This window comes from Patagioenas fasciata, chromosome 3 (genome assembly GCF_037038585.1).
Source record: "Patagioenas fasciata isolate bPatFas1 chromosome 3, bPatFas1.hap1, whole genome shotgun sequence".
In the NCBI taxonomy this organism is placed as follows: Eukaryota; Metazoa; Chordata; class Aves; order Columbiformes; family Columbidae; genus Patagioenas; species Patagioenas fasciata.
In genome coordinates, this window is record NC_092522.1 from 105677791 (window position 1) to 105692780 (window position 14990).

The 14990-nt window shown below is 37.7% G+C and overlaps 1 protein-coding gene across 1 annotated transcript in view; it reads left to right on the forward strand.

Annotated features, from left to right (window-relative positions):
• TPO (thyroid peroxidase) overlaps positions 1 to 14990 on the forward strand; it is a 42271-nt gene that overhangs the window by 7342 nt on the left and 19939 nt on the right. The window contains exons 3-6 of the mRNA XM_065834059.2: positions 743 to 912; positions 3294 to 3426; positions 8066 to 8195; positions 10850 to 11056. Coding sequence (XP_065690131.2) covers positions 743 to 912; positions 3294 to 3426; positions 8066 to 8195; positions 10850 to 11056 — 640 coding nt within the window. The remainder of the gene's footprint in view (positions 1 to 742; positions 913 to 3293; positions 3427 to 8065; positions 8196 to 10849; positions 11057 to 14990) is intronic.

A 14990-nucleotide genomic window follows, 5' to 3' on the forward strand; every position in this document is an offset into this window, starting at 1 on the left:
CCCTTTCTGGGCAGCCTGTTGCAGTGTCTGACTACCCTCACAGTAAAAGGATTTTTTTAATGTTTAAATGTTTATGTTACAGAAATTATCTCATCAAACCTGAATTCCTTAAAGGTAAGGCCAGGCTGTAAATTAACATATATAGCCACATAAGCATGTAATGAAGCCTACTAAACTAATTGCTGACACTCCATATACAGCAAATCAGTGCAAGGCAGGTGCTCGGACAGTCTCAGAGAGGAGACATAACTCTATCATTAACTGCAGATGACATCGAGAAGACTGTGGGCTAGTTGTCTGACTTCTAGGTGCCAAGGCATTTGTAAATCCACTTGAAATGCTTGAAATCATCTTTGATATTAAATGTTACATAAGAGTAAAGCCTATTCAGATGTCTTTAGTGGGAGTCCTGTATTGTAACTATCCTGCACAAGGTCTTCCCTACCACTTCATGCTGCAGGCTCTGTCCATCCCAACAGTTTCTGTCTCATCCTGAAGGCTTCTCACAAGCTTAACCCTGTTGTGTGGCACTTGACCCCTGGAAGGGCATTTCCCTTTCCTTTCCAGAATTTTCCTTGCAGAGCAAGGTCACAAAGTTACCTTCCTCTCTACTTTCCCAGCGTACCCTTCAACCAAAATATACCTTAAAACTGAACTATATCTAACATAGACAAATTCAACTATGAATATGTTCTAAAAGGTTATCTGTTAAAAAACTTTCTCCATTTTATCTCAATTGTAGAAATATCCGAGAAAGGGGAATAGCAACTCCTGCCTTGCTGCTGGCTTTCTCCAAATTTCCTGAAAAAGAGAGTCAAGATATTTCCCAAGCAGCTGAACGAATGGAAATGTCAATTCAAGTGCTGAAAGAAAAAGTTTGCCAGAAGCACAAACGTTCATTGCATCCAACTGGTAAATATAGTGTACTGACACTTGCAAAACCCCCTGTTGATTTCTTGAATGTAGTCTTTTAGATTAAAGTTGGGTTAGCTTCACTTTTATTTTAGCTTTGGCAGGAGTGCATATCTTGTCTGCACCCTGGGGTCAGGATGCCACCTCTTTGGTTCTTAAAAGCACCTCACATAGTCACCGATTTACATTTTTCTTTGCTGGATATTTTGCTAGAGTTGAGGAAAGTAGCACTTTGCTATTGGCATCATGTGAACTCATGACTGTATATTTGTATTGCTTATAAATCAGCTTGCATACCCACAGTGTTGCGAGCTTCTTGTTTTCAGTGAAATATCTATCTTCCCCAGCACTTTGGGTTTAGTGCTTCTGGAGCTTAGAGTCTACAGATAAAAAAATACAATTTCTATCACTCTGTGGCACTGGCAATTTCAAATACTCTTCCTCTGGACATTGATAGCCTTACCAATATCCCTTTTTTAAGAAAATAGTTTCTTATTTCCACAATTAATTTTATATTGCATTGCTGTTACATGTTTATTCCCACTTTGCTTCTATTTTAACTGTTTTTATGTTAGATGGAGAAGGAAAGAGAGATAATCCAGAAAGTTCAGTGATGTATAATTGACTAAATAAACTGAAATTCTTGTTGCCATTAAGTAGATATGAATTTCAATGTGCCTATCTGGTGGCTGGAATGCTCAAAAATTCAGATACATTGACTTTTTTTTTCCATAACTTAATTCTGTCACTCAGAGAGCAGCATGAACTGGAGAATTGCAATTTGTATTATCTGTCTTAGCATTCTGACATGACATGACATGACATGACATCATTGTTTTTCAATATATGGAAGCATTAGAGTGCTGTAGACAAACATAAAGGCCCACACCTATTTTCTTATTGTTTTTTTCTTGTGGAAACATCTGGCTGCCTAAATTAATGAAACACTTGTAGAACTAAAAATATTTCTACATGTGCGTGTGCACGTATTTATATATACAGAGACACACACAGAGATAACAATTATTTTTCTGCTAGTGCAGTTTGAAAAGAAATCAAATTTCTAAACTGTAGAACGAAAGAATTTGTTAATTTTCGAAGCTGAAACAACTTTAATGGAAGATAAACAGACATCGTACAGTCTATGTGCCATGACAAAGAGTACTTTTACATGAGCTAAAGAACTAAATTATCTTTAAATAAAACCTGTGAGTCAATACCTAGGCAGCATAGATAAGTGGAAAGCTAGGCTCTAAGCATAATTTTGAACCTGAACTAACATGGAAATACAGCTGTGTCCACAAATTTGGCATGACTAGCTAGTACATAATAGCAAGGTTACAGAGCCAGCCTAACAGCCCAATTTCTCTCTGCTCTCTTCCCTACCTTGCACAGGTTCTAGCTGCTCCGCACAGGATTTTTTGAGCTCGTTTGGCTCTTGAACCTTTTTGTGTTTGTTTTTTTCTGGCTTATTCTTTTTGCTTGATTAATAGACTGAAGCAGTTTAGTTCAGGGTTGGACGGGCAGAATGGATAGGTGGTGGGACTGGATGACCTGTACTAGCCAATGGGGAGACAAGAGCAAGAGTTAAACGCTGATCTACCATCTCTTTTCAGCATGTGATGATTATAGTCAGTTTGAATAGCAAGAGTTCTCTCAGTTCAGGAAGAATATTGTACCTTTTTCACTTGTACTTCTACCTCCAACCAGCCATACATGTGTCTACATACATGCGTGGGTGAGAGAGGCTGCCAGCTCTCTGAAGCTTACACAACAATGTGAATTTGTCCCTCATCAGCGGAGAGACCTGTCTGAGATCACATTGCAAAGATATTAATAACATGCTGTCTACTGATATAAAGCTCCCTGGTTTTAGCTAGCTTCCAAATTCCAGCTAATAATTCTGAGCCTTTTCCACCCCACAGTTAATTATATAGTCAGCTGTAGTGTCTTTAAATGCCTGCATCTTTCCAGTCAGTTCCAGTCCCACACTTTTTCTCCTTGGTATATACTTCTGTTCTTAAATTGCATTTTTAATACCTTTGTTTTAAGCGCAGAGACCAGCTGAGAAATGTGACTACAATGCAGGGAAGCAGAAAGCAGATTAAAGAAGGGCAAAAAAGAACAGATCAACCTCAGTACTCAGCTATGGCTGAACTACTTCCTTCTGATTCTCCCACACATCAGATAATAAAACCAGCTCTTCCCTTTCACCCTCACTCTCCTCTAAGTCCATGAGACTATCTCCTGCAGAACTTTTAAGTGTTTTTTCCTAGGAAGAAGAGAGGGGATGCTGTAGTTGTAGCTGCCAATAATGACTTTTCTCCTGTAGCAGCTATAGAGCAGTAGAGCAAATTGCTTGTTTGGGTTCTTCCTTTCAGATCTTTTATCAGCTGAGCTGCTCACTATGATTGCTAACATTTCTGGATGTCTGCCTTATATGTTGCCACCAAAATGTCCAAACAATTGCTTGGCTAATAAATACCGACTCATCACGGGTGCCTGCAATAACAGGTATGTATGATGAGAATTGTGCCCTGAAAAATCCTTCTTTCTTATTCTTTAAACTCAAGGAGTTGTGTTTACTTTTTCCTGAAAAAACTGGGAATGTGACCTTAGTCAACTGGCTTTGGCATCAACGTGCCTTTAAATGAGGTGCCTCAGAAAGCTCCCAGGGAAAAAAACATCTCCATCTAAAATTTGGTACACTAATTTTTTCTGGACAGGCTCTGCCTGTGAAGGCTTTGAACTTTATGTAAGGAAATTTCAATTTAGCAAATACTGATTCAATAGATGCCTTTTTCTGTAGAATTTAAACAGATACAATTCTATTCAAGAATTCATTTTCAATTGCATGGGATAAAATTATATTGAGCAGGAGAATATAATTACTTTGCCAAGAGCAATCAAAAAATCAAGTAGATTCTCATTTTTTTAATTTCCCAAGATTAACATTTAGCAACCATGCTTCTAGAGATTCTAGGTGATATATTTATTTTTATATATCTATTTATATAAATATATACTTCTTGGCTATCTGAACAACAATTATTTACTATAGTTCCATGAAACATGTGGTAATCATTTCCTGCAAAACCCAACATAACAGACATGACTATTTTCAAAATTTTCCAATGCGACAATGCAAAAGAGTTCGGTACATGGTATTTATAGTCAGCAGCCTTTGGATATATAGTGGTAAGGTCACAAACTGAAAGGGAGACTGTAGTGTTAAAAGTGAAGGGCTGCAGTGCTGCAAAGGGAAAGCCATTAGCCTTGCACAAGTTAAGGCATTCTGCAATGTGGTAAATGAACAGCAGTAAAATTCTGCAGTTTTATTGTTCAGTCAGTCTGTTTTTATGAGATGAATCTGTTTTGCTACATGACAAGTCATTTGCAAGGAACATGCCTGATAGGCTCTTAGTTGAAAGGACACAGCCTGGTAGGCATCAGTGTTATAAATCTAACTATGTGGGTATCCATAATTTCCCCCAGGCACTTGTAGAGTTACTTGGAATCTGAAGTAACAGCTAGTATGATATTTGCACTGACAACTCCATCAGGGCTTGAATACATTGGTCAAGATTCATGCAGCAGAATGCAGGCATGTGTCTGAAGCTTCTACTTTGCAGGCATGGTTGCTGGAGTCTTTTTCTCCAGAGCTGGAGAGAAACACACTCGGCTGTGGGTAGGGTAAAACATCTTTTTCTCTTCAGTGACTCTGGTAATACTAGGATGTGTCTAGGTCTTTCAGTCTGGTTTCTAAAGCTGTGTAGGGTAAATATGATCCATTGAGTCTGGTTACTCTGTAGTCACTATATTCTACTTTGCATAGTGTTATGCTTGCACCAAATCAGTGTTTACATCTATGACATATTTGGTTGTGTTTTAGACTCTTTACTCTAAACATTGTAAATGAGGCGAGGCAGGAAAAAAAAAAAAAAGAAAAAAGAAAACCACACAAACCAAATAAGAGACTTTAAAACCAGCAAATCAGATCTTAACTTAGTCTAAAACTTTGTGAGCCCCTGGAAATACCTCAAGCTTTACTGAAATGCACCAGCTTTAAAAACCCATTATACTATAATGTAAACAATATATTCTATGATGTAAGCCAGTTTCAAAGACTTCAAACGTTAATCGAAGTAACAGTCTACCCTTTGCCTTGCTTTGCAGATGCCACTTTCAGGCAGAAAATACTTTAGGACCTATGTTGTATTTGTAGCTTTAATTGCCCAATAGGAATGTGCAGCTGTGCTGTAGATCAGCAAATACTGCATTTCATAGGTAAAATTTAAAAACAAAATTCACAGTAGAATTAATTGTTTACCTATAAGAAAAGTCTATTTAAATCTACTTTAAAATAAGCATGAAATTTCTTTATAGAGGTTTCACTTCACCAGTTCACATACTAGTGACAAATCAGGCGGTTTACTAAGTATTTATTCCACAGCGTTGAGATTACTTTGTTCTTAGAAGAAAGACATAACAGAATAGCATAAGCATGGCCTTCTGTGGAGAATATTAACATGACATCAGACATTCTTGGGAGTCATTATCCACATTTACTAGTGACAGATAGCAATAGATTTTACTTCTCTTTCTGCCTGAAGGCATATTTGGGGATAATAAGCAAAATAAATTTATGGCACAATTTTATCCCAATTAACTAGAATTGATCTGTGTAGTTTTTAGTGTCTGGTGCAATATGAGGGATTCAAAAGGTGAAGGAATTACAGATACTAAAGGAATGGAATCTCACAGCTTAATTAACCTCACTTAATCTTAGCTTTCCAAGGTAATTATATGTCTTCTGCAATTCTGTGGCTTTGGCTGTTCCTGATAGTGAGAGATAGGATGGGATGACAAGATGGCACACAGGAGCTGTCTGTTCCTCTGGCTTGATGGACAGGTACTTAGATGACTAGATTACACTTTGTATGCCTAACGTTTGGAAAGCTAGGAGGAATTTTATCTGCAACATTTCTATTTCATTGCTGTGTTGTTAACCATTTCATCGGGTAAGGACTTGATGTTTAGTCTGAAGCTCTAATACCAGTAGAGGCATGAATATGGCTCACCTGGTAGAAAAAATGAGCAGTACTGACTGAATCCATTGACTGTAAGAAGAAACTGAGATTTTTCCTTTAGGATAGCTACTTCAATACAAGCTAAGTGTTCAGTTTAGTGGCAGGCTTATGTTTCAGAAGTTTTCCATGTTTGACAGAAGTGATGTCCATGGTAGCTCAGAAAGATGTAAAACATGACAAAATCCAATTGTTAAATTGCCATATGGTATTCATTCTTTCTATCGGAAACTAGGCAGGACATTAAAATAACATTCAAAATACATAAATCTGGATAGTGAACTGCATCTTGAAACTCCAGATTCTTTCTAATTGAGCCAAACCAAAATCCAAACTGTGCAATTTCAGTGTTTTACAAGTGAATTAAAAGTCCTACATCCAATAAACACAATATATAATAACCAAATTTGACTATTCTATAGAGCTGTATAATACCAAAATCTCATTATTTCAGCTGCCCAGGATAAAAACCTTTTTAACTCAAGCAAGATTCCAAGACATTAACTTTTTTAAAGTAATAATAAAAAGGCATGTGAGAAGGGTTTTACTAAAGTAGCATTCCAGTGATCTGCTGAAATATAAAAGCAATCAGGAGAAAAATCACTGGTTAAGCAGTTAAATTAACATTTCATTATTTTTAATTGAGTGAAATAGCGCTACACTATGTGCAGTATTTTATGCAATTTCAATAAAGGCAGATCAACTGTAACTAATTTGAATGCTTTATTAAAGCATATTTCAACTTCCAAGTGTGAATTATTGTGGATAATTAAGTGTATTGCTGTACCATATAGCTTGGCAAATTGAGCCACTTCAGTGTGCCAGAGATCAATGAAGTATTAATAAAATAATTGTTCCCTCTTTAGCGTCCCAGTAGACACGTTTTAATGCCATGTAGTTCTACTAACTGTCTGGGAATATTTCTGGTTCTTTGTGGCTTACTTTACTATTCTGGTCAACTGGGTACATTGCAACAATCTTATTTCTTCTTTTTGATATCTATATACATTTAACAATTATGAAATATATTGAACAGGCCATGTTAATAAACAAATCAAAACAAAACAACAACAACCAAACAAAAAACCCAACACCCAAACAAACAAAACTCACTAAAATATTCTCTTAGAAAAAAATGCATTAGAAATGTTCATGATAGACGTCTAAGACTCACTGACTATACTAATAAATAAAAATCACTAAGAATAATTTCCTGGACCTCAAAACAGGCATGACCTGACTCTTGCCACCCTTTAACTCTCAGACTTTTGTCTAACCTGTTTTATTCCCCTTCCCTCTTCCCAGCAGGCTGGCAACAGGATGGCAAACTGGCTTGTACCTAATCCCAAGATGTGCCCAGACAGGTGTTATTGAGAGAAATGCTAGTTGGCGTGAGCCAAAAACACATGGCAATTGGTGCTCGCAACTTAAAAGCACAGCTAAATGCAGACTTGGGCTTTTGCAGAGGCTCTGCTGAAGCTGTACCCAAGTATTAGGATATACGCAACTAGAGGGAGCATTGCCACTGAATTCAGCAGCTTCAGCCATCATCCCCCTTTCCTCTGTCCTTTCTTCTTGAGTGTTGCTGGATGATTACTTCTGTATGACTAGTATCCATTTTTCTTCTAAGCTTTCTTCATCTTTCTTCTAGGGCTTCTTTATATTTTCCTAAATCTTGATCTCCTAGCTATTGCTCTGAACAAATATATTTCAAAAATGTCAGCAAAGGCACTTAAGAATATATCTGATTTTATGGGGAATGAGGACACTATCAGGAAATCACCGCTGGGGTATTTCAAATAAGTCAAACTTATGTTACCAACATAAGTTAGATAGTAGTATTGCACTAGCAATTTATTTTTTTCCTTTAGAGTCAAGTTGATTCTGTCATACCTGAAGACCAATATTTTATGCCTTTTTAAAGACTGTTAAATGAACATCTTATTACAATGGAATATTGCGCTGTGGCTGATGATTATTTTATATTTAGAATTATACAGACGTGCAGGGCTTTTTTGTTTTGCTGACATTGTTGTTTTTTAGGTTTTTTTGCTTTATTTTCCCAGAGAACATCCTAGATGGGGAGCATCCAATATGGCCTTGGCTAGGTGGCTTCCATCAGCCTATGAAGATGGACTCAGCCAACCTCGAGGATGGGATCCCAGGATTCGATACAACGGAGTCCAGCTACCCTTGGTTAGAAAGTGCATCATAAAATGAAATACTTAAATGGGGCTATAACCATACCTGCCACCATTTGCATCAGTAAATCAAACAGCAAGAGAAGCCGTTGAGCTCGTTTAAGGAACTGACAGCTTTGCTAAAGCCTAAGTTCAGTCAGCCAGATAGTGAGAGGTCCCCTGCACCTGGACTGGGGTAAGCTCAAGGTGCAGTGCAGGGGGACACTGATGACCTGGGGGGCAGCTCTGCTGAAAGGTCCCTGATGGAGAGCAGGCAGGCCATGAGCCAGCCCTACAGGCCTGCCCTGGTGTGCTCCAGATGCGGGACAGCAGTAGAACCAGGATGGTGATTGCTCAACCTAGAGTAAAGGAGCATGGTGGACCTAATCACAGTCCTCCCACACAGAAAAGGACGTTAGAGAGATGAGGGAGGTCTTTGCAAGGTTGCACATTGACATGGCAAGAGGCAATAGTCACAAGTTGCTCCACAGAAATTTTGTCTTGATCCATGAAAAAAACATATTGTGAGAACAACTAAACGTTGGGATAGGCTACTTAGAAAACTGCTGGAATACCCTTTGGGAAATAACCAAGACCGGGCTTGATGGAGCTCTGAATAACCTAATTCCTACTTTCAATAGAAAGCTGTATCAGGTGGTCTCCAGAGTTTCCTTCCAGTGGAGACTTTCCAGTGACTTCATGATTTTTTATTTCAATCATGGTGCCTTTATTCAGGGATGGAGGAGGGTGAAAACAGGGTTGGGTGTTAACTAAATAAATATAAACCACATAAACAAGCTAGCATGCATGTCTGTGTATGCATGTGTAGCATTTCTCCTAGGTTAGTGTATCTTAACTGAACAAATGTTATTGTCAAATCATAATTTCATTTTTTAGCTGAAGTTACTGAGCTAAGAAGGCATTGCAATATTTATGGTTTTTAGCAGCTCATATACGTAAAAACTAGCAGAGCTGTGACGGAGGGAAATATGAACAAAAAAATACTTAAATAGAGGACTGGGTGAAAAATTCCCCAGTGCAGTGTGCAATGATTTGGGCTGGATTTACTCTTTCTGGTTTGTTAGCATTGCTTTGAAACTTGACTTTTAATGGACTCAAAGTCTTGTTATTTTAACCATCGTATGTTTAATAAGGATAAGCAAGAGAATTTAGTGTTAATGTCACCTGCAAATCATGTTATTAATTAAATAACATTGTCTCTAAGCTTCACAGTTTGATGCTCAAAGATGAAAATTTGACATTTACACAGGTAAATGTCTAGTAGATGGTATAAACTGCTTTTTTCTCGATTCATTGGGGTAGATGCTTCTGAAGTAAAACACGCTAAAACAACACTACATGGCTACACCAAATTAGATCATATCTGACCATCAGCAAGGTTCTCTGTTTTATTTTGAAGTAAGATAGGATAAAACTAGTGCCACGGATGTTTCTCCTCATTTCTATAAGATTTTTTTTTTTTGTACTTTTAGCTATCCAACTGTATCTTCTAAAAAAAACCATGCAAATAATGTGAAGATGAGAGATAAATGTGAGGATTACTAGAAATAATATTAGAACACAACGTAGCCGTTCAAGTTAACAATGATAAGAAAAATCTGACTAACTGCAAGAAGAAAAGTTCATACTTTGTGGCCACCAACGCTATTAAAAACTGATATAAAGACTTGTATTCCTGATGAGCTCTATGTATCTCTGCTCTTGACTATTCCAATATAAAGGCTGATGTTCCTGACAAGCCCCGTGTTGCCTCTTGTCCTTACCAATTCTATTTAACTGCACCTGGCTTATACATTCGTTATATAGCCCTTATATTTATTACAGACTCTGTGATGATTTTATGTGCTGCCTTATCAATTGCTTGACTCCTAAGGCAGCTGCTGTATGCAAGGGAATATTTTACAGCATAAGGGAGGAACCTGTGAATAATAATGATACCCTAATTATCATAAACTGGCTGCTGATTTGGCTCTGGTGATTTTGCTTCGTTATTAGTATAGGCTGGACATGTACCATAGATGTCTCCATGTGTTCCCCTTCCGAGCATCTGTATGCAGCTTTCACAAAAGTGCTGTAGAAATGTGTTTTGGCATTTCCCTGACTGGTAAAATGAAGCAGAGTTTTCACCTACCACGTATTTGCAAGCTACTTTGTCTCCTGGGCTGCAGATGCTGCTCCATTTACATGTGGAGTGGCCCAGAGCCTCTGTATATCTACAGTGATTTGAGGTTGCCCAGCAAGCATTTTTTAAAGGAGCAGAAAGTAGAATCAATAGAACGAAAACTTTTAGACAGTCAAAAAAATGTGTGGTTTTCAAAATTCTTTGGAAAGGAGCAAAGATACACTGCTCATTTGGAAAATATATAGAAAAAAAAGGCTGAATCATCTTTGAATCTGCTTGTGGCACTTGTATCTCAGCTCCCCAACAGAAATAGGAGTTTGTCAGAGGTTGGGTTTTCTGCTGAGGTGGGGTTTTTTTGTTTTGTTTTGTTTTTTTAAGCAAACCATTAAAAGTACTCTAAAATACAAAGTATTGTAAGGAAAAAACACTTAGCTTTTATCACTGTTTCCCCTGTTCTTTAATGTTTTATCATTTTTATGAGAAGTAAATACTACTCAGCACTTAAGATAAATTAGTTCTCTTCACAGGTTCGTGAAGTGACAAGAAAAATTATTCATGCATCTAATGAGGCTGTTACCGAAGACAACCTGTATTCTGATATTATTATGGTGTGGGGACAGTACATAGACCATGACATTGCATTCACACCCCAAAGCACAAGAAGAACCGCCTTCCTAACTGGAAAGGAGTGTCAGATGACATGTGAAAAACAAAATCCATGTTTTCCAATAAAGGTAAGATTCTAAATTAATTTCTTCAAGAGATATTTGAGGCTCTGAAGAGGTGAGTAAAGTAAAGCACATGAATGATACGCATACACAGAAATAATTATAAAGGAAATTGATAGATCACCGAGAAATATTAGAGCAGACAGTGGTAGAAAAATTGAAACACAATGCAACTATTAAATGCAAAAAAGTGGATATTTAAATTGTTTTGTAAGGATAACAAACCATAGCTAAGGTACTTTGTACAAATATCAAATTTTTCTGCCTCTCAGGTTTATGTTGCAGAGAAACCTTACTAGTCCCTCCCAGTGTTATTGTTCTCATGCTTCAAGGTTTTGAGTTCCATTGGGGAAAACAGGGAAGTAGTCATAAATAATTCTGGTTTTACATTGCCAGCCAGATAAAGTGAAAGGATTTTAACTTTACTCAGTGAAAGCAAAGATATTTCCAGCAGCTAATGCAAACTTTTGAAGAGAGCTATCTTTTCAACACATGTAGAAAACGATCTTCAGGGAGTTGCTGAAGCTTACATACATCACCTCTTTGAGTAGATGGAAAACATGAATTCAAAGCTTGTTAGAGGTGTAGAAGAAACTTGAATTGGTATAAATATAAGATCTTGTATTTTTGTCTGATTAATTTGAAAGTATAGTCATCCTTTCACTCAAAAAAATTAAGTAACAAAGTCAAACTACTTTTTTTGTTTCTCAGAGCTCATTCTGGCTACAGGAGAGCCCCATGCCCATTACAGCCCTTGCACTGATGCCTCCATCTGTCAAGAGCAACATAAATTGCTTTCCTTAGGGTTGGAGCTTGATTACTGACCAGCTTCTCTCTGCACTGAGGCCAACGTAGGGAATAAGTTCCCTCAGAATACAACACTTTTCCCCTCAACAAACCATAATTGATAGCTATACCATGGCTTTTGCCTTAAGTGCCTCGTTCCACTTCCATTAAACATAAAGGAAAATATTCAGCTAACTGTAATGGGAACCGAATCAGAGCATGTGTTGAAAGATGGTTCATCTTCCATTTGATGGGAGAATCTAAAACACAGGGAAGGCTCAGTGAAATTAATGATTGCCTGCAATTTTACCACAGGCAGGTAAATCTAGTTTCTCTCACCCAGGAGAAATGGACTTTTGAAAGTTTGCAAGCATAGCTTGAGAGCATTCAGAAAGAGCACAAATTTAAAGAATCACATTATCAGGATACTGAGTGACTGGCTAACCTGGTTTAACCACAACAGCCATAATTGCAGTGAGTCTTCCAGAGTTCTGACAAAAATCTCTAGTTTATTGTGTCTCAAATTTCCATCTGGGGCAAGAAATTATTTATTCTGTTTATGCCGTTAGGTAATAGTCTTAGGAAGATTCACATTTCCAGAGTCTCACCAGGAGAGGCTAGGGCAGAAGTCCAGTCCCTGACCAGCAGTGTTTCACATGATGTCATGAAGGAGGTGGAGTGTGTCTCCACCATATGACACAATGTGGCTGTGTTTCAGCTCTTATTTTTGAAGTCCGTTCGCTGTAGCAATAAAATTGAAAAAGTCTTGTGTTTCATGTTTATGACAAATTCTTTGAAACAGCACAATTAGTATTGATCTCTAAGTGCAAATCTCCACTTTTTTACTGCTAAGTAGATTTTTTAATTGACAAGGCGCTCATACTATGGCCTGTAACTTGAATCAAATGTGGATCACAGGGACCATAGAAGTCTAATCACTGAATCCTGACTAGCTCGAGCCTAGAAATCCCATCTGCTTAAAAAAGTGACAATTTAAGAGATCTTTGAAAAAGAACTCCAAGGTAAATATTATCCATGTGGTAACAGCATCATGGTGCAGAGAGAAAGAAGCTGCACAGGTTACCATAGCATTGACCCACAACTGCTTCCTTCAGCGCTCTAAACAAGGGACATAGTTCAGATTTTCTGTCTTGGAACTGAAAGAGATTCATCACAGAGAATGTTTCAAGGATGCTCTTGAAGGCAAGTTACGTGTACATGTACTAAACCTAACGGTGACTGGAGCCTAGGAGCTGCTTCTGCTCAGCAGTATAGCCTGGCAGGGGAATGGGGTCAGGGCGTACCCATAGCCACCTTTGAGAGCTGGTGTTTGGTACGCGGTGTGGACTTTGGGGGTCATATAGGGTTGAACTCTATGATCTTGAGGGTCTGTTCCAACCAAAATGATTCTATGATTCTATATAAAGAAATTCAGGCACAACCTTATAAGCATTAGGTAAGTTTCCCAACTTGTGAATTCATTGCTTGCTCACAGTCCCATTAATCCTTAAGCTCCATTTTTTTTCTGTTATTCACAGCTTAAAGAGGGACAGATATGAAGATTGTTGTTCTTTTGCTTTTCGTATATATCTAGTATTTTGTAACTGGTTTTGGCAAAGGCAAAGAACAGATACTGTATTTAAAAAAGAAGAAAAAAAAATAAAAGGAGGGGGTTAGTAGCTTTTAGTATGACCAGAGAAACTCTATTGAACACTGAAACAAAATGCTGTTTCCCCCTAGAATTTATTTTCTTCCTGCAATCTGAAGGCTAATCTCTACCTATTAAACATTTGGAAAACAGTCGTAGTTAGTTTTATACATTAATTTTGTATACCAAGAAACTGTGGCTGGTTTCCAAAGGCAGTGAAACTACTAGCATACTATCCAACAATGTAAATGTAGAGGCTGCATTTTGCACTCTTGCTGTGTTCCTAGAACAGTGGCACCCAAGGGAGAGCCCACCCACAGAAAAGGACAACGTGCTTGGAGCTACATGCCCTCTCTAGGAGTCTGACCAGGGAAAGGGAGCTCCTGACTGTGCAGGTTAGAGGAGCTGTCTGGGAAATATTCTGAGTCAGTGCAATTCAATGAAGGATTGAAAGCTGTGGTGGTGCATTAATATTAATAACAAGTGTAAATAAATGATTCATAGGTTAGCAGGAACCATTATGATTTTCTATTCTGGACATTTTCATAATAAAGGCTATAGAATTTCACCCAGTGATTCTCACACTAAGCCTGTAGCTTCTGGCAGAGCCCAAACATCTCTTTTTTATTATTATTATTTTTTTTTTCCCTGTTTTTTTTTTGTTGTTGGTGGTGGTTTTTTTTTGTTTTGTTTTGTTTTGTTTTTTTTCCAGGATCCCATAATGTAGGGGGAAAAAAATCACTACCTTTAGGCACATGGAACAGGGTTGTGGAGATAACCTGTCATTTCTCAGATGATTATTGCAAGTTAGGGTTGAGACATAATTAGACTTTAGAAAAGCTTTCATAGGAGAACTACTGAATTTATTCAGTATTAATTACATTGCTGACAATAAGTGAGACCTGGTGCATGCACGTAGTAAGATACAGTCCCAAAAAGCTTTCAGACAGTTCAGAAACAAAAAGGTGGAAAAGAAACAGCACCACAGAAAAGTGAGGTGATTTCCAAAAGCTGACATGTAACATGACAGGTTACTGTCTTAGCTACAAATAGATCAGTCTGTGTGCGCTCAGCAACCAGCAAAGTGAGCCTCTGCCTTCTTCTGTGTTGCTGAGGTGCCAGCTCACTGTCAGATGAGTTCATTGACTTATCTCTGAGTTTCATGTCCACAAATAAACATTCATGTTTTACTTATTGCCAAACTTTCATAGACTCTAAGTTAGGTTTTATTTTAAGTCTCCAGGAAAAATAATTTTACAAGGTCATTTGCCACAGAACAAATTCACGACGAGAAATAATTTAACTGAAATAACAGTTTAGACACTCTGGAACAGGGAAACAATTTGTGCCTTTCAGTTTTCTACATGTAAAATAATTTCACCATAAACTGATTTAACCATGCATATGTAATAACAGTTTAAATCAATGTGCTGCTATACTAGGAAAACTATTGTGGCCAGAGAGAGTTCTGTTGTGAGTTTTTTTCCTCTAGAGTTATGCAAGGCA